Source organism: Rhineura floridana, chromosome 1 (genome assembly GCF_030035675.1).
Source record: "Rhineura floridana isolate rRhiFlo1 chromosome 1, rRhiFlo1.hap2, whole genome shotgun sequence".
Classification (NCBI taxonomy): domain Eukaryota; kingdom Metazoa; phylum Chordata; class Lepidosauria; order Squamata; family Rhineuridae; genus Rhineura; species Rhineura floridana.
Genome location: NC_084480.1, coordinates 13,068,036 through 13,089,079, shown reverse-complemented (window position 1 = coordinate 13,089,079; position 21,044 = coordinate 13,068,036). Strand labels below are relative to the sequence as shown.

Here is a 21,044-nt window from a genome sequence, read left to right as displayed (position 1 = left end):
TCCTGGGCTCCTTCAGGCAGGAATGGTGGGATAGAAATTTAGATGATGATGATGATGATGATTGTACTGGCTTTCCCCCAAGAATCCTGAAAAGTTAAGCTTGGTGAGGATACTCTTGTAGAAATTCCATGGCTCACCCACCTCCAACAGAACTGCAGCTCCTAGCAATTTCTGGGGAATGTCTAATAAAGTTGTTTGATGTCTATGATATAAATCTGTGATTAATGATGTTTAGTTCAGTCCTGTGTACTCTGCAAACCAGATAAATCTCCCATAAGCAACACTGACAATCGTACCATGAGAAGCAATATTGTACATGTAACATGAGAGAAGATGTGACCTCCCTCCCAGTCTCAAAGACTTGTGAAAATGGACCCTGCTATGCTTAGGTCAATAATAGTTCATCTCTGTTACCTAAAATATCATTTTAAGGAAGATGAACTTTGCCTACCTTCTCCCAGATGAGACAGAGATCTTACCCTTTGGGTCAGGTATAAATCTATAAGACTCTGATTCATAGGCAGCTGTTATTTTGCAAGTTGGGATGGGCAAGAAATTCAATCCACATTTCAAGCCAAATCTATCAAATTTTCACTTTCCGAAACACTATGAGAACCGAAACACTGCCATCCTTCAAAATTTGCACTTATCTGAATTTTGCGATGTAGTTCTCCAACCAATGTTTATAAAAATGCATTTACTAGGGGAAAGTGTGCATAAAAATGAATATACCAGTGAAAATAACATACACAATGCATTATATTAAGAGAAATTGCTTGCAAATTAGTCAGAACTGCATGCAAAGATGTGTACATTCAGGGAAATTCACACTAAAATGCTAAAGAATTTTAATGAGATTCTAAAAAACAACCACAAAAATTCACACAACGGAGTGTAAGCTTGGAAAAAATGAGAAACTGAGAGAACAGACATTGACAGTTCCTGCCATCCGTGATTGCAAGGGCTGATTTGGAAGGGAAAACATCCCTACCAGGCAAATGAGAGGGAAATATTTTTTTTCCTGGCCGAAAGTGAAACAACTTTCAGGTTTCCTTATTACTAGCATGAAGCTAAATGCTCCTTCCAGGTTTCCTGCTGATCTAGACTTGTTTCTACTGGGGAGAATGTTGCATTTGGTGGCACCGGGTCACAGGGTCCCCGCTGATTTTTCTAGCTTCCGTATGCCAGCGATTATTCTCACCATTATGCTGCTGCAGATTCTTATTTACCTAAGTGCCACTCTGCCAAGCTGGTATTAACTTGCGTTGTGGGTATTAATTACAAGGAAAGGGATATTGTTCTGCCTTGTGCTATTTCCTATCATTTGATAGATTTGTCAGTCTGAAGCAGCTAAACTTTGAACAGTAGCAAATGACAAAGATCCTTTCCCCACCCCCCAAACTGTTCATCTAATGGGGACTTTCCCCCTATTTGATTCAGGGAACATTTGGATCAGTTCCATAGTAGACAGTAATGATGAATTGCTTAATGTATATAAGCTGTTTGTGTGTGTGTTATGTGCCTTCAAGTCGATTTCGACTTAGGGCGACACTATGAATCAGTGACCTCCAAGAGTATCTGTTATGAACCACCCTGTTCAGATCTTGTAAGTTCAGGTCTGTGGCTTCCTTTACGGAATCAATCCATCTCTTGATTGGCCTTCCTCTTTTTCTACTCCCTTCTGTTTTTCCCAGCATTATTGTCTTTTCTAGTGAATCATGTCTCATTTTGTGTCCAAAAACCAGTTGCATAAACATTCCTAGTTAAAATACGTAATAAAATGATCCCATTCAAACATTAAAATATAAACATCTATAATTAAAATACCCAATGAAACAATCCCATTAAAACAAGACAGCAATTGAAACAGGGGACAGGTCAAGCATTCAAGGGAATGCCTGTGTAGGAAGGTGCAATACAGATGGGGCCTCTCATATTTAGCTGAGATGGCTTAAAAGGGGACGAGACAGTGTAATTTGGTGGCTCTGTCAACCAGGTTAGTTACAAATGGGACCTTCATGTTCTGAGGCCACATACAGCGGAGTAACAGTTACTGGGGCCAAACAAAGGGCATCTCCCTACCTATTACTGGAAACAAAGTGCTGGACTAGTATTCAGAGACATGCTACTTCCACATATGGAGGTTCCATGGGTAATCCTACTGGGCAAGTGGAACAAGAAGCAAAATTTTGCAGTGTGGAGTCCTCCGGTTCAGGGTTCCAGCTAGGGTTGGGTGAGAAATTTGATTCAGTTTGCATTTCAAGCCAAATCTATTAAATTTGCACTTCCTGAAACAGCATGAGAATTGAAACACTGTCTCACACTTATTTGAATTTTGCAACGCAGTTAGCCATCAAAACAAGGTTTACAAAAATGCATATGTTAAAGGGAAGTGTGCATAAAAATGAATATATGGGTGAAAATAACATACAAAAATGCATTCTGTGATGAAAAATGGCTTGCAAAAATGTATACATTAGTCAAAACTGCTTACAGGAATGTGTTTATTAGGAGAAATTCACACTACAATGTTGGAGAATTTTCACAAGGATTTTTTAAAAAAATAACTGCAGATTGCTGCAGAAATGTGAAGAACTGAATTTAAGATTGGGAAAATGTAATGTTAAATTTATAGTATTGAAATGGTTTTTGTGTTGCTGTGACATTTGTTATTGTTTTATTACTGTTGTATTATTTTATTATGAAATGGTTTTTGTAATTGCTGTTTGCTTTTGTTGTGGGCTACTTTGAGCACAGTTTTTTGTTTTTGTTTTTGTAAGTTGCTTTGAGTTCCATTTTGGAAAAAAGTGACTAATAATAATAATAATAATAATAATAATAGAGAAAATGAGAGAACCAAAACTGATAGCTCTTTCCATCCCTAGTGCCAGCCAACCAGCCAACCATGCTCTCTTCCATGATAGTCCATTTCCCTTCCACCTGGGTTTCCATTCAACCACCCCCCAAGAATCAGTCAATATTCTGTGGCCACTGATCAAGCTAACTCATTCCATCAGCGCAAGGATTTCCACTTGCGCAAAGGGACATCCCCCTCTCCTTTCCCTGTGCACACCCCTCACCTTCCCCAAATCTGTTCCAGAGGGTTGGGGATACTCCTCGAACAGACTTATGGGCACATGGGGGAGGAGAGGGGGAGAACATCCTGTTGCACAAGAAGCCATCCTTGCGCTGACAGAACATTCACCTTAGTGTGATGTTGGATTCCACCCAGTGTCTTTTATCCATCAAATGCATGAGTATACAGGAATGTTAGTAGAGTCCTCCTCAGAGTCAGTAATGAGGGAGAAAGACCCACCTCACCAGGAGGGTATTCCACAAATGGAGAACCACCACTGAAAAGGCCCTGTCATGGGATAATGCCAACTGGCCAGCCCCGGACCTCCAGCAAGGCCTCACCTGCCAATCATAAAGTCTCAGATGGCTGATATTGGGGAAGGTGCTCTTTTAGATGCTTGGATCCCAAGCCGAATTGGGTCCAGTAGTTCATTGGTAGCCCATGCAGCACTTTCAGGACTGGTGACACATGGCAGAGATCAGGTCTTCAAGGCCAGAACAAAGTGGTGACATATAAAAGAACATTTATATCCAGTTCAGGTCAGCTTGATCTTTCTTAGCTGGTGTTCTTACTTGAATAGTAATTGATGAGTCTTGTTCCTTTGGTGAATGGATGGAGCCAGATTGTTTTTTTCTCATTCTTATGGCCTGTGTCTCTTGTGATGTATAATTCCACCAGTGGCTGGTGGCTCCATGTCAGTGGGACAGTGGAATCCACTCTGGGTTTTAGTCCAAACTTTCAAGAAGCTGTCCAAGGTGCTTCAATTCCACTCTTAACAGAGCAAGACCAAAATGATTTCAGAACAATTGTGCTTTCAACTCAGAGGCCTCACCAATTAAAGCAGCCTCCCACTGATGAATCAACTTGAGCTTTAGTTGATTAAACTGATTCAAATCAGCACCCTTTTTCAGTACGCTTTTATAAACTCAGACATTCCAGCTTGGTGATTGCCAACTGGTTTGGTGCCAAGATTGTTGTGCCTGCTTACCGCCTGGCCATTATTAACACAAACAGTGGTTAACAATGAAGCACAATGGGTGCAAAATGATTCAGGTAACAGTTTGTGTCAGTCTGTAGACAAGGCTGCTTATTCAAACTGGTTGTAGCCTGTGTGTGACCTGGAGCTGCCTCACTCGTCTGCCAACATAATTAGTGCAAACTCTTTCCTTGGGTCACAGTAAAGTCATCTAGGCCTATTAATAATAAATATGATAATAATAGAGTTCTATTCAGGCTCAGAAATGGGAAAGGCTACAGATACAGGATGGTGACATTCGCTGTAAAGTAGTATTTATTTATTTAACAAGTGGGGACCTGTAAAAAAATGTTGCAGAGTATTATCCTCACCTAAGAGGAGTGCTCTTGTTCAGAGAGCCAGCCAGCCATGCCCTTTTCCAGCAGATCTTTCCATTCCATTCCGATCCCCTTTTGTGTCCCCTATCTGGTTTTCTTTTCCAAGAGACACTCGACATTTGGTGACTACTGAGCATGTCCAGTCTTCATTGGGCTGTTTTGAGGTGGGTTTTTTTAACCCCCTTATGGAGTGGGTTAATTTTCTTTTGTACTTCTGCAATGTTTGGTTTAAAATGAAATAGGAACAGTATGTAGTCCTATTTCTTAGCAGAAGTATTTATTAACAGCAGATTTTGAGAATCAACCAGCCCACCTTTCCCTCAGACACAAATAACAACAGAGACAATCTTCTTAGGTAAAAAAATATAAAGGTTTACTCATGACCTTTCATATGTTCAGGAAACATGGGCTCTAGCTTAGATGGAAAAAGTAGAAGTCTTAGTCCATTTTAGTCTTTGGTGATTATGCTCCTGGAAGAGCATCTGCCATGCTGCCTCTGCTATTTATTTATTTATTTAATTTCATTTCATTTTTAAACCACCCATAGCAAGTAGCTCTCTGGGCGGTGTACAAAACAGAGTTAAAATACAATGTTACAATAAAATCCATTTCAAATAACAAGAAAATTTAAAACATTAAGATGAACAATTAACATTAAACATTAACATTAAACATTAAAATGCCTGGGAGTATAGCCAGGTCTTAACCTGGCGCCTAAAAGAAAATACCGTAGGCGCCAGGCGTATCTCCTCTGGTAAGCTGTTCCACAATTCGGGGGCCACCACAGAAAAGGCCCTAGATCTAGTAGTAATCCTCCGGGCATCTTGATGAGTTGGTACCCGGAGGAGGGCCTTAGATACTGAACGAAGTGGACGGGTAGGTTCATAGCAGGAGAGGCGTTCCACAAGGTACTGCGGTCCCACACCGTGTAAGGCTTTATAGGTTAAAACCAACACCTTGAATCTGGCTCAGAAACAAATAGGTAGCCAGTGCAAACGGGCCAGGACAAGTGTTATATGCGCGGACCGATTGGTCCTTGTCAGCAGCCTGGCTGCCGCGTTTTGCACTAGCTGTAGTTTCTGAACTGTCTTCAAGGGCAGCCCTACGTAGAGCGCATTACAGTAATCCAATCTAGAGGTTACCAGAGCGTGAACAACTGAGGCGAAATCGTCACTGTCCAGATAGGGGCGTAGTTGAGAGACTAAGCGAAGATGGTAAAACGCATTCTGTGCCACCGAGGCCACTTGAGCCTCAAGTGACAAGGAAGGGTCAAAAAGTACACCCAAGCTACGAACCTGTTCCTTCAAGGGGAGTGTAACCCCATCTAGAACAGGTCGGGCATCCACCATCTTGGCAGAAAAGAAGTTCACCAACAGCGTCTTGGTCTTGTCTGGATTGAGTTTCAGTTTATTAGCTCTCATCCAGTCCATTATCGCGGTCAGGCAACGGTTTAGTACATCGACAGCCTCACCTGAAGAAGGTGAAAAGGAGAAGTAGAGCTGCGTGTCATCAGCGTACTGATGGCACCGCACTCCAAAACTCCTGATGACTGCACCCAGAGGCTGCATGTAGATGTTAAAAAGCATGGGGGACAAAACCGATCCCTGAGGGACTCCACAATGGAGAATCCAGAGTATCGAGCAATGTTCCCCAAGCACTACCTTCTGGTGACGATCCACTAAGTAAGAGCAGAGCCACTGCAAAGCAGTGCCCCCAACTCCCAACTCCGCGAGCCTCCCCAGAAGGATACAATGGTTGATGGTATCAAACGCCGCTGAGAGATCAATGAGAATCAACAGGGTCACACTCCCCTTGTCCCTCTCCCGACAGAGGTCATCATACAGGGCGACCAAGGCTGTTTCAGTGCCAAAACCGGACCTAAAACCGGATTGAAACGGATCTAGAGGTTAAAGCACAATAATGGTGGATATTCAGGAATCTACAATATCCCCAGACAAAATAGGAGGAAGAAGGTAAATAACCCCACCCTTTAAGGAAGTTACATCATGGTAAACAGGTACATAGAGATATTCCCCAAATATGAGTTAGAGGGAAGGGGGCAGCATAGGGTTGCCAGGTTCAGGGCCTGAGACTGATCCTGTATCTCTAGGAGAAGAGAAAGTCAGCCAAGTGCAGGTGTTCTTGCAACCCTGTAATGGGAAAAACCACAAATCCCAGAGGTTTGCATAAAGCAGAGATCGAGTGACATTGAGAGGGAAATGTTGGTTTTAAACAACAACAGAAGTTTTGAATTAAAGCAGGGATTGAGGGAATGCTGAGAGGAAAATTGTGGTTTTAACCAATGGCAGAAGTTTGTTTGAGTGAAGCAGGGATTGAGGGACACCAAGGAAAATAGCTATTTTAAACAAGGTTTGAGTAGAGTGAGCAGGGCTCTGGGTACAGTGTAGGGTGGCCAGGTTCAGGGCCTGAGACTGATCCTGTATCTTCAGGAGAAGAGAAAGTCAGCCAAGTGCAGGTGTTCTTGCCACACTGTAATGGGAAAAACCACAAGGTGGAATTCTCCCTCCCCCCTGCACAACTTTTAAAGATACAAAAGACCTCTTGGAGGCCGGGCCTGGGACATTCCAGGGACTGAATCTGGGACTTCTAGCATGCAAGCGGGTGCTCTACCACTGAGGGATGGTCCTTCCCTAAGCACAAGAAAGAGCCATATACCGAGTGAGACCATTGATCCCTCTAGCTCAGTAGTGCTCACCCAGAGTTTCACACAGGAGGCTTTCCAGACCATGTCTGGAAATTCTGGGGACTGAACCAGAGACCTTTTGCGTGCAGAACGCATGCCCTACCAGTGAGTTGTGGCTTTGTTCTAGGAGTAAACATTGCAGTTAGGGATTCCCAGCTGCCTCTGTCTTTCTGCCCCTGTAGATTGCTGGAGATCTCTGTGTGTGTCTGTCAGTCTGTCTTGCAATAGTACAAGCGGAGCCAGCAACAAAATGTTGCGGAGTGTAGCACTCCTCTTCAGGGTTCCAGGCAGCTTTGCCTTCTTCCGTTCCCTGCTATCCATTAGTCAGCAATTTGTGCCCACTGAGCATGCTCAGTCCTCATTGGGTTGTTTTGGGGTTTCTCACTCCTTGGAAATTTTCTGAACCTTTCCTCCCCTCCTTCTGCAAATATTGGGGCTCCTTGAAACCTGCCAGTATCTCCTGCTTATGCATGGATAGTGTCTGCATAAGGATAAGCACTTGGGGAATGACTATGCTATGAGTGCAGGAGTTCCCAAACTGTGGTCTGCAGACCACTAGTGGTCCACCAGCTTCATTCAGATGGTCTGCACAGTGTCTGTAAAAATGCATTTAAAAACCATATAGCATCTAGTAAAGCACATTACATTGGGTATAACAGACAGGAAAACCATGAAGTGGTCTGCCAAAACCCTTGGCAATTTGGGAACTGTGGACCAGTCAACCTGACATCAAACCCTGGGAAAATTCTGGAGCAGATTATAAAGCGGTCAGTCTGTAAGCACCTTGAAAACAATGTAGTGATTACTAGAAGCCAACATGGATTTAGTAAGAACAAATCCTGCTGGACTAATTTTATCTCATTTTTTGATCCCTGGTAGACTGTGGACATAATATGCCGCCCTGGGCTCCTACTGGGAGGAAGGGCAGGATATAAATCTAATAAATAAATATGACTTCAGCAAAGCTTTTGACAAAGTGCCCCATGATATTCTGATTGGCAAGCTAGCTGAATGTGGGCTGGATGGAACAACTATCAGGTGGATCCACAGTTGGCTCTAGAATTGTACCCAAAGAGTGCTTATCAATGGTTCCTTCTCAAACTGGGGGGAGGTAACGAGCGGGGTGCCGCAGGGTTCTATCTTGGACCCAGTGCTCTTCAACATTTTTATTCATGACTTGGATGAGGAGGTGCAGGGAATGCTTATCAAATTTGCAGAAAATTGGGGGGCACAGCTAATACTGTGGAAGACAGAAACAAAATTCAAAGTGATCTTGATAGGTGGAGGATTTGGCTGAAAACAACAGAATGAAATTTAACAGGGATAAGTGCAAAGTTCTACACCTAGGGAAAAAAAACCAAATGCATGGTTATAAGATGGAGGATACTTGGCTCAGCAATGCTACTCTGGAGGCCTTCAAGAGGCAGCTGGACAGTCACCTGACGGATATGCTTTAATTTGGATTCCTGCATTGAGCAGGGAGTTGGACTTGACGGCCTTATAGGCCCCTTCCAACGCCACTGTTCTATGATTCTATGAAAATAATAGATAAGAATTATTTACATTATAGGGAAAATGCATGCAAAATGCATATATTAAGCCACGTTGCATGCAAAAAAATCTGCTTTGCATGCAGAAGATCCAAGGTTCCGTCTCCAGGTAGGGCTGGACCTGTCCCCTGTCTGAAACCCTGGAGAGGCGCTGAACACCAGTGTGGACAATACTGAGCTAGAAGGATGGACGGTTGGTCTGACTTGACATAAGGCAGTTTCCTATGTGGCCCTCCAGATGTTGCTGGACTCCAGCTCCCACAATTCCTGCCCATTGGCTATGCTGGCTGAGATCCAGTGTCATCTGGAGGGATACAGCTTCCCCCTCCTTGCTCTAGAAATCAAATCTCTGAGATGCACGGGGAGATGTGTCTTATCTGTAGTGCACAACAACTGCATATCTTATATTACTTTCAAATTATTCATTTATTCCATTCCCCAGCTGGCCAGTGGGCCACATAGAACATAAAACAGATTAAAAACGCTATTTTGATAAGACTCAGTAGGGCAGCAAATAAAAACAAACTATAAAAACAAAACAACCATTCCTAAACAGAGTAAATGTACGCCAAGCTAGAAATGAATTAGCAAGGCGTTGCTTCCTCCCCATTTAAATGATATTGTTTGGGATTCAGAATCAGCTTGCAGAACCAGCAATTCAGAAAGAGAAGAAGTGAAGCTCTTTGCTCCCTCTGCCACTTGGGCTTTTTCAAATATTTAAAATTCAGTTGACTAAGGCTAATTGTGTGTAAGGATGATGCTCAGAATCAACACCCTATGATTCCCTCCCCCCTTTATAAATAAATTTGAACCACCCACATAAAGCCCTGTCTGGCCTGATTTGGTGCCTTTGGTGTCTGGATTAGCTGATACAAGATGGATCTTGGAATTGCTATTAATCACAAACTGAAAATAAGCCAACAGAGCAATGTGGCTGCAAAAAAAAAAAAAAAGGCAAATGCTGTTTTAGGCTGCATTAACAGAAGTATAGTTTCCAAATTGTATGAAGTACTAGTTCCCCTTTATTAGGCACTGGTTTGGCCACATCTTGAGTACTGCTATCCAGTTCTGGACACCACACTTTAAGAAGAATGTAGACAAACTGGAACAGGTTCAGAAGAGGGCAACAAAGATGATCAAGCGACTGGGAACAAAGCCCTATGAGGAGTGATGGAAAGAACTGGGCATGTTTAGCCTTGAGAAGAGAAGATGGAGGGGAAATATGATAGCACTCCAAGTACATGAAAGGTTGACACACAGAGGAGGGTCAGGATCTCTTCTCGATCGTCCCAGAGTGCAGGACATGGAATAATGGACTCAAGTTGCAAGAAGCCAGTTTTCAACTGAACATCAGGAAAAATTTCCTAACTGTTAGAGAGTTACGACAATGCAAACAATGATCTAAGGAGGTGGTGGGCTCTCCAACACTGCAGAAGTAGTGTAGTGGCAAATTCGTGCAGGGTCCCTCCATAATATTCACAGCCATGCCCCCTTCTAAGGTTATACAACCTTCTAATATTATAGAATAATCTGACCAGCTTTGAATACTGTTTTCTGCTTCTCTATCACTGTCACCATTTGACTGTCCTTTCTCACTGTCAGAGATATTGATTGAATTACCGAATTCACTGCCTACATGTTTTTTTGCCTACTGCTACCAAACTGCTGGATGATGTAGATGGGATGCTATCATCAGGATTCTCTGTCTCTTCTTCTGCAATTGCTCTCCGTCTCCACAACTTGGCTTTTTGAAGTAGGAACTGCTAGGAACTTTCACTCTGATTGGCTCCAATCAACAGAAAATGACAAGGAAGCATGTTAGAAGACTCTTCTGAGTGGCTCTCTTCCTTTTTTTGCTGATTAGCTTACAGGATACTGGAGACTTAGGGACCCTGCTGGGACCTAACTCCCAAAAAAGTAAGGGGGCTAAGTCCTCCTGACACCCTGGAAGACTACACCCCTGACTAATTTTAATTAATTTATTGGATTTCTTAGTCACCCATCTGGCTGGCCATCCAGCCACTCTGGGCGACGTACAAAATGAACAAAATAACACAAAATGACAACTGCTACTACTACCGCTATTACTATTAATACTAATACTATTGCTAGTATGTTTGCTACTACGATTACTATTGCTATGTTTAATTTCTGTATAAATTACACTCAAGGTGGTTTACAAATAATTAAGTAAAAAAAGCAACAGATTAATAACAAACAACAATATAAAATAACAGACATATAAAACAAAATATCAACAGATTTCGAAGAGGCACCAAGTTTTGAAAAGATCATCCTAATAATTAGCAGGTGAAACATTTGGCAGCAGATGGCTAGGCAGTGTTTAATGGCTGCTGTTCAAGGAGTAAGGAAGAGTTAGCGAAGAAGAGGGAGAGATGGCAACCTTATTATAAACCATATGAAAGTGATTGAAATTAATATGGCCTGGGCAGTGACCAGTGTTCTGGATTATCATTGTAGACTGATTTTTTTAAAAAGTCTTGATATGATACATTTCTGCCTGCAGTGACATCCCATGGTTGCTTGGTTAACCCACTAGCTTTTCCTTTGGGGGAGAAAAGAGCCAGCGTGGTGTAGTGGTTAGGGAGTTGGACTAGGACTTGGGAGACCAAGGTTCAGATCTGCACTCAGACATGAAACTTGCTAGATGACCTTGGGCCAGCCACAGTCTCTCAGCCTAACCTACCTCACAGGGTTGTTGTGAGGATAAAATGGAGAGGGGGAAAGCCATGTACACCATCTTGAGCTCCTGGGATGTAAACATAATAAACAAACAAACAAATCATTTAAGTGGTTTGGAGAGGGAACTTAAGGAGAGCACACCTACAGCTGCTCAGAGATAAGGATGGTAGCTTGAAATAATGAACATAAGAAGCTAAGAAGAGCCTGCTGGATCAGGCCAGTGGCCCATCTAGTCCAGCATCCTGTTCTCACAGTGGCCAACCAGGTGCCTGGGGGAAGCCCGCAAGCAGGACCCGAGTGCAAGAACACTCTCCCCTCCTGAGGCTTCCGGCAACTGGTTTTCAAAAACATGAAGCGTGACTATTCATGCTCAGTACAGCAGGCAAACTGTACCATGCAGTGCTACTCTATTGTTATGGTGTAGCCCCAAAGGCTTTGTGCACATCTGATTCCAAGTCTAATTTAAGGATGCCACCTAGTGTCTGATATACAATTATGCAAAGGGTTGTGTTAAATAGGTGCATACTTTATGATCGAATAACCAAGGATTATTCAGAGGGTTGGCTGAAGTGTAAAAGATCTGTCTCTGTTAGCTCCAACTGTCTTTTGGTTGGGTTCACATTTGCTAACTCCATCCATCTAATCCACTCAAGTCATACTGCAGCTGGCCTGATTTGCATTGAAGTGACTTGCCAAACTGACAGGCTGGAGAACTGCATCGCCTTGACCGTGCCTGGTGGCACAGTTGCCATGGCACGGGGCAATAGCTACATCACCTGGCTAACAGGCAAAAAAGCCATATCTATACTAGAGGCTTGAACTGGGTCTCCTCCAGACAACCTGTTTATGCAGCATTCATCCTGACTTGCTTGCATAGACAGTGGCTACCAGTAGTGTAGTGGCAAATTCAGAAGTGCAGAGACCCTTCATAGTAGTGGCAGCCACACCCCTCCCCCCCCTTTTTGCTGCTGGGTTGAGAATGAGATCCTTGTTAATGCCTTTTTCTCACAACAACAGACAGCCCTAGGAACCAATAAGCATGAAAGGGGAGAGCATTAGCTACTGAGAAGAGTCTACCTGTTACCTATATGTGCATTTGGACAAAAATCTTGGTGAATCCGTCTTCTCCATCTGTCTGAATTTTGACTCTTTGCTGCTGCTTGCTGGTTGCCAAGATGTCAGGGTATGTGTGAAACTAGGAATCAATCCAAGCTTGATTAGCCTTTTCTTCCTGCCAGATTTAGTCAATGATACCACTAAGCAGGTCTTCTGCGTGAAGGAGAGAAACTCTCGCACGGCCCTTCCAGACACAAGAATTACTAGCCTTGCTGTTTCTTATTATAGACATGTAGCATTATTACCTCCCAGTTGGCTTCATGCATTTAGAACCTGCAAACCATGGTTGGCAACCCAGGAGTCAGCCTCTGGAATGCACGCACTGTCTGCCTGATTCTTTCCCTTTCCAGAGTGATTTCGCTCACCCATGGTTTAGCACGGGGGTTGGGGAACCTCAGGCATGAGAGCTAAATGGGGCCCTCCAGACCTCTCTAAATGGCCCTTGGAATTGTTCCCAGAGCACATCCCTCACCAGGGCTGGTGCCAGGCATGACTGGGCTTTTGGGCACCAGCCTGCCCCGGGGCCATGGCACCCACCCACATACCCCACATACCTGTCTTGTTGTCTCACGTGAATGCCGTGTGCGCTGAGCATGCATGCCTGCCATCAACCAAGATGGGGGTGGGGGTTTCCCTAAGGGGCTGATGCCCCCGCTGCCGTTTTAGTCGATGGCAGGCATGGACGTGCAGTGCACGGATCATTCACAGTAACAGGAGAGGTAATGCATGCAGGCTTATTGAAGTCAACGCAGCCTGTATGAGAGGGTGCCTGGGAGCTCCCTCTCTGGGATCTGTGGCAGGGTCAGCAATTGGCACTGCTGTGGATCATGGAATGAGAGTGCCACCCTTCCACCCTAAGGAAGGGCCCCCCTGGGCCGCAGGAGCCCTCAGTCAGGGCTTGACTTGGCTGCCCTCTGGCGCCAGCCCTGCCCCTCACTGAATCTCCATGAATGTTTTTGCCTGGCTAGAGTTTGTCTTTGAACTCTGATACTGCCTCTTGCTTGCCTGGATGAAGGACAGAGCAAGTGTGTGTAGAAACCAGTCTACTAAATAAAGGTAAAATTTGCATGCATTGCTCCACCCACTTTTGCCTTTGGCCTTGCACACCATTGCCATGTGGCTCCCAGAAGGTTGCCCAGAAGGGAATGTGGCCCTTGGACTGGATTGCAAATTTAAAGGGGAACTGCTACCTTTGCTAAGGCTGATATGTGAAAAATCGCAAAAGTCTCCATTTCCTAAACGTCAGATGAAATCTGAATAGGTGAGCCATAAATCCTAAGGTCTGATAACTCCAAACAGTTCTTTTAATTAATGTCTTATTGTAAATTTGAACCAAGATGTCCCAAGGACTCTTATAAGAGATCTGATACTGAGATAGGAACGTAGGAAGCTGCTGGGTACTGAATCAGACCTTTAGTCCATCATGCTCAATATTGTCTACATTGACTGGCAGCAGCTCTCTGGTGTTTCAGGCAGGAATGTCTCCCAGCTCTACCTGGAGATGCCATTGGGGGTTGAACCTGGGACCTTCTGCATGCAAGACAGCTGCTCTGCCACTGAGCCATGGCCCTTCCACAGATTTACAGCACAATCCTATATGAGTTCATTGGAGCTTACATTGTGATATGTGGGCAGAGCTTGGAAAAGTTACTTTTTTGAACTACAACTCCCATCAGCCCAATCCAGTGGCCGTGCTGTTGTAGTTGTAGTTCAAAAACGTAACTTTTCCAAGCTCTGTATGTGGGTACAGCATAGGAGCCTTAAGATGAGAAAAGAATTCTTCCTGGTTTCTGCATCCCTCTGTTCAAAGGGTTGTATACAATGTTAGACCTACTCAGAGTAGTAAACCCAGTGAAATTAATGGACATGACCATAGAAAGAGACAATCTAACTTGCAGTATTAAATGAGCAATTGCTTCCCCTCACACCCATCCGGTACATTATATATCGTTAAATTTATTCTATGGTTCTTATTGTCCAATTCTTCAGTTTGCTCAGAAATTTTCATGATGGGTTTCCCCTGACTTTAGATTCTTTGATCTAAAAATGTCTGCTTTTCTACGGAGTCATCCTGGTTGTTGTTGTTGTTTAATTATTGGGCATTCCTGGTTTCCTTTGCATTTTTTAAAGTTCAATATTGGTTTCAGTCTTCTGATCCCCCAATAGTAATAATAATAATAATAATAATAATAATAATAATGAAGAGCCAGTGTGGTGTAGTGATTAAGGTGCTGGACTACGACCTGGAAGATCAGGGTTCGAATCCCCACACAGCCATGAAGCTCACTGGGTGACCTTGGGCCAGTCACTGCCTCTCAGCCTCAGAGGGAGGCAATGGTAAACCCCCTCTGAATACCGCTTACCATGAAAACCTTCTTCATAGGGTCGCCATAAGTCGGAATCGACTTGAAGGCAGTTCATCATCATCATCATCATCATCAACAACAACAACAACAACAATAATAATAATAATAATAACCCTGTGATTTTTGTACCATACTCTGTTCTGGGTGTTCAGTTTCAAGAGGAAAACTTAATCTTAAAAGGCAATTCAATATATGTCTAACCAGCAGAGGGAGCAGATCCACTGTGCTATGGGAATTGTTCAAAAGGGTTTGTTTTCACTGGTGCAATGGAGAAATAAACTTCCAATGTTCTCTCACCCATGGGCCCTTCTTGCAACTCGGTTGTAGCGAGCTCACCAGAACACCTGAGGATTCAGACAGTTTTCATAGGTGAGGTTCACCACACTTCTTGCTTCAATCCATTTCATGATAAGAATATTTAACATAAATGGGCCAGGTTGTTCACTGGCATTGCAAATGCCTACTCTTACTCATTCTCTGTGACATTAATGACAATCAGGCCAAAAAGCTCAAGAGAGGCTCAAAGGTGATTTAAGCCTTGCATGTAAAAAAACTCATTCTAAGGTTGCAATTCTAAAAACACAATAAAGAGCAAGCCCTACTTAACACTGTGGTACATACCTCTGAACAAATGTACATAAGAGAGAACAGTGGTGGTGGTTGCTGCTGCTGCTGCTCCTCCTATATCAGCTGATGACTGGAGAGTTAAATCCTCCTGGGTGCTGCAGGGAACATACTGACAAAGCAGACCCCTGTAGAAAGCAGGATTGAACCCCCTACTCATCAGCTGAGAGTTCAGTGGAGGGTTCAGCCTGCTGTGCTCTGGCAAAGCTGTCGACCTCCCCACCACCCCTGTGGGTCAACTTTGACAGATGGGCAGGACAACTCTTTTGTGTTGCTTCTGGTGTCTTCTGCCATCATCATCATTATTATACAGCCACAAGAGTGGCTGTATACTATAGTCAGCATGGATTTTTCGCATTCTGCAATATTAAATTGAAAATATCCCCCCATGCCATTTTGATGCTTCCCATAAGCTCATTTCAAAACAAAAGCTTACAAAACTTGTCACACAGAGGAGGGCCAAGATCTCTTCTCGATCATCCCAGAGTGCAGGACACGGAATAATGGGCTCAAGTTGCAGGAAGCCAGATTTCAACTGGAAAAACTTTCTGTTAGAGCCATATGACAATGGAACCAATTACCTGGAGAGGTGGTGGGCTCTCCGACACTGGAGGCATTCAAAAGGCAGCTGGACAGCCATCTGTCAGGAATGCTTTGATTTGGATTCCTACATTGTGCAGGCGGTTGGACTTGATGCCTTATAGGCCCCTTCCACCTCTACTGTTCTATGATTTTATGAAAACTCATAGTCCTGAACTCAGAAACGCTTGCTTAACAACCCTCTAAATTTTCATGGTGATGCACAAAACAGAGAGAATTGAGAGTTCAAAGTGTAAAAAGAGAGAGAAGAAAACCAGAGCCCTTTTGGACTTTTTTCTCTGAGTTCTCATAATCTGTTGAACTTAATTAAAAATCAGCCATGTTCACAGAGGACCTGTAATCCTATTACTGACCTTGCCCCATACTCTGACCTTCATCTTCTGCAGTTTAAAAGTTAAAAAAATGCCTGCCTGACTTTTAATTAATTTAAGAATTTTAGCATTGAACTCAATGATAAGGTCAGGCATGCTCAGTATGAGCCCACTGTCAGTGTTCTAAAAGCCAGATTCCCAGCTGCTGGGGTTGCCTAATCAGGGAGCCACATCCACGCCAGACCTTTATTTCACTTTAGACCAGCCTTTCCCAACCGATGTGCCTCCAGATGTTGTTGGACCACAACTCCCATCCGCCTCAACCATTGGCAATGCTGGCTGAGGCGGATGGAAGTTGTGGTCCAACAACATCTGGAGGCACACAGGTTGAGAAAGGCTGCTTTAGACAGTCATGGCTTCCCCCAAAGAATCCTGGGAAATGTAGTTTGTGAAGGGTGCTGAGAGGAATCTCCTATTCCTCTGACAGAGCTCCAGTGGCCAGAGCGGTTTAACAGTCAGCTGCTCTGACTGAAGCTCTGTGAGGGGAACAGGGCATCTCCTAACAACTCTCAGCACCTTTCACTAACTACACTTCCCAGGATTCTTTGGAAGAAGCTGTGACTCTCCAAAGTGATACAAAGGTCTGGTGTGGATGTGGCCAGGGACAGCTTTGGTTTAAATTTGGGTGGGAGACTACCATTTGGGTTGGTGTTTCACAGTCCAATCCACTTCCTGTGTAGGCTGGAAAAATTTGGTAACATGTGCCTCTTAGCAAATTGTGTTTGCATTTTGATAAATTTGTAGGGCAGTACAATATCTCAGAGAGGAGGTCAGGTCTCCTGCTCCCCTGGTGCATTCACTATAGCTGCCCAATTTCCTTGCTTTTTAAAGTTTGATAGAAATAGCTGTGGGCTATAGGTATGTTCTTAAACCACAAGGTTTTTTGCCTATTAGTGGATATGTACTAATAGCTATCTCAGTTCTCCAAGTTCTGGTCCTTGTATAGCTGAAGAGGGTGGTATCATGAGGCTAGGAGGAATCCTGGGGGTTACAGAAGTTCAAAAAAACCCACTTTAGGGGGGAAAGTAAGGAGGGAACCCCAAAACACAACCCAATCAGGACCGGATGGCCACAGAACACTAACTGGCTGTTGGGGTAAAAATTATGGGAATTTGGGGGTAGGGCCAGAGAGAGTGGAGAGGAGTGACTGAATTCCCGAACAGCAGCACTCTACACTGCAATGTTTTGTTGCAAATGCCACTGGTTATGCATCTGGGCTTCTTTCGAAGGAAGGGTGGGATATAAACTTAATTCGTCATCATAATTACCATCTAATATCTATGATTTTCTCTCTCTTTTCTTCTTTGCAGTAAACAAATATGTAGTCAGAGTGTTTACAGGTGACATAAGCGGCAGCGGAACAGATGCAGATGTTTTTATTAACCTCTTCGGCCAGAATGGAGACACAGGTAGTATTTCCCGAGGAACTGGTGACCACAGCAAACCAAGTACCCTTAGATCATCTCCTGAGGCCCTTCTCCAGGTACCCCCTCTGAGGGAGGCTCAGAGGGTGGTGACAAGGGAGAGGAACTTTTCAGTTGTAGCTCCCCATCTGGGGAATACGTTCCCCAGTGAGGTCTGCCTGGCACCTTCATTGACATCTTTTCAGCACCAGGTAAAGACGCACCTTTTCTCCCAGACATTTCATATACTGAGATGATGTTTGTTTTTAGTATGCTGCCAAAGCTTTCTGTGGCTGTATGTGGCCGTTGTTTTATTATTTTTGTTTTATAGTATGATACCTTTATTTTGTTTTTTAATAGGGTTGTAAGTCGCTTGCAGACCTTCAGGTAGCAAGCAACTAATAACAATAACATTAATAATAATAGTATCTGAATCATACACACAACTGAGATTCATTCATTCCTTCATTCATTCAATCAATCAATTTATATCCCACTCTTCCTCCCAGAAGAAGTCCATATGTGATTCTGGGAAAGGTGTATCGCCAGCTTGGTGTAGCGGTTACAGTGTTGGGCTAAGATAATAGAGTCCCAGGTTCCGATTCCAACTCATCCATGAAGCTCACCGGGTAGTCTTGGGCCAGTCAACATCTTGTACCCTAATCTACCTCACAAGGATATTGTGAGGATATGAGAGAGTTTTGTATGCCACCCTGTGTTCTTTGAAGAGGGGTGTGGAACCTGGAGACCAGGAGCCAAATGCAGCCCATCAAGCCTTCCCCTCTGACCCTCAGGACTCTTCCCACAGCATAACACTCCCCAGCCGCACCCTTTCTCCCCAGGGCAAGCCCCTCATGAGCAATGCTTTGCATCCCTATTTTGCCTGCCTGGATATGCCCTTGAATTCTGAAAATGCCTCAGGCTTGCCTGGATAAAGAGGTTTGTGTGAATGTGTGTAGAAATTGGCCTGCTCTATAAAGGTACCATGTGCCTTCATTGCTGTGCCCACTTCTGCCTCTGGCCCTGCCCATTGATTTACCTGTGGCCCCAGAAGGTTGCACAGAAGGGAATGTGGCCCTTGAGCTGAAAAAGGTTCTCCATCTGTCCTTGGAGGAAGGGGGAATGAAAAGGTAACAAATTCATCATTTCCAACCAAATCCATTTTTTTCAGTCCTTGCTCTTCATAATGCTGCAATTTCTGTGAAGTTCAGAACTGATTGATGCAACCAGATTGGCATTCGAAGCAAATATGCTGAGCACCCAGAGCTAAGTTTCACTCATCATGAGGACCTGCAGCCGCCCTTCTGGAATTTATGAAAAAACTGTTTTTTTTCCCCCACAACATATTTCAGTCATACATTAAACAACTAGCAAGGCAAATTATACGGTCTCTCAACTCATTAAATAATTTTACTTGATTAATCATGTACCTTTTAACAAATTAATTGATTAATGAATCCATCAATTAAATTTACATACATTTTGCACGTTATTACCTTATCTCAAGATAGGCCTCTTTTTGAGATACTGAAGAAAGGGTAGGATAGTTTATGGTTTAATCAATGAAAGCTCCCACTCACGATTAGACAGAAATGCCATCTTTAATATTTCCCTTTCCATTCTCCATTATAATAACACATCACAACAAAAAGAGTCCCTGGCCCCAAAGTTTGAAAGTTATTCCTTGAATTTACAGCTCCATCAATTTGCGATGTGCCCTTACAGATTGAAAAATCACCCCCTACCAACAAGCCTTTTCGGTTGAGACCTAACCCAGTCTGCGTCTGTTAGAATTGCTTCATATGTTTTTTAATAATGTTTTAACCCTTTTTTAAAAAACAAAATTCAATGTTTTTAATGCTGTTTTGTTTTAATGTATTTTAAGATCTGTTTTTATTTTATTTTTATTTTTATTAATTTAATTTAATTTATATACCGCCCTAAGCCCGAAGGCTCTCTGGGCGGTGTACAATGTTTTAAAGTGTTTTTAGTGCTTTGTTTGCCACCCTGGGCTCCTGCTGGGAGGAAGGGTGGGATACAAATTAAATACATAAATAAATAAAACTGAAGTTGATAAATTTATTGATTCGATGGCTCAGGGAGCAATCCTGAAGTCGGCTGAAGGTCAGCTGAAGAGGGTTGCGGCAGATGATGTACATGTCAGCAGAGTGTTGTCCCACCAGCAGTTGTTGTTATGTGCCTTCAAGTCGATTGCAACTTATGGTGACCCAATGAATCAGCAACCTCCAGTAGCATCTGTTCTAACTACCCTGTTCAGATCTTGTACGTTCAGGCCCGTGGCTTCCTTTATGGAATCAATCCATCTCTTGTTTGGCCTTCCTCTTTTTTGACTCCCTTCTGTTTTCCCCAGCACGATTGTCTTTTCTAGTGAATCAGGTCTTCTGATGATGTGTCCAAAGTATGATAACCTCTGTTTCATCATTTTAGCTTCTAGTAATAGTTCTGGTTTAATTTGTTCTAACAATTATTTGTCCTTTTTGCAGTCCATGGTATGCACAAAGCTCTCCTCCAACACCACATTTCAAATGGGTTGATTTTTCTCTTATCCTCTTTTTTCACTGTCCAACTTTCACATCCATACATAGAGATCGGGAATAGCATGGTCTGAATGATCCTGACTTTAGTGCTCAGTGATACACCTTTGCATTTGAGGATCTTGTTTAGTTCTCCATTTTGGTTAATGACTGTGCCAAAGTATTGATAATCCTTGACAAGTTGAATGTCCTTGTTGTCAACTTTAAAATTACATAAATCTTCTGTTGTCATTATTTTAGTCTTCTTGATGTTCAGCTGTAGTCCTGCTTTTGTGCTTTCCTCTTTAACTTTCAACAGCATTCGTTTCAAAACATTACTGGTTGCTGCTAGTGATATGGTATTGTCTGCATATCTTAAATTATTAATATTTCTCCTTCCAGTTTTCACACCTCCTTCATCTTGGTCCAATCCCACTTTCTGTATGATATGTTCTGCGTATAGATTAAACAAACAGGGTGATAAAATACACCCGTCTCACACCCTTTCTGATTGGGAACCAATCGGTTTCTCCATAGTCTGTCCTTATAGTAGCCTCTTGTCCAGGGTATAGGGTGCGCATCGGGACAATCAGATGCTGTGGTATCTGCCAGAGGCTCCCTGGTACCCTCATGGAAAGCTCTGT

At 43.3% G+C, this 21,044-nt stretch overlaps 1 protein-coding gene across 1 annotated transcript in view; it reads left to right on the top strand.

The window, feature by feature from the left end:
* LOXHD1 (lipoxygenase homology PLAT domains 1) overlaps positions 1–21,044 on the top strand; it is a 225,390-nt gene that overhangs the window by 25,283 nt on the left and 179,063 nt on the right. The window contains exon 5 of the mRNA XM_061636319.1: positions 17,774–17,872. Coding sequence (XP_061492303.1) covers positions 17,774–17,872 — 99 coding nt within the window. The remainder of the gene's footprint in view (positions 1–17,773; positions 17,873–21,044) is intronic.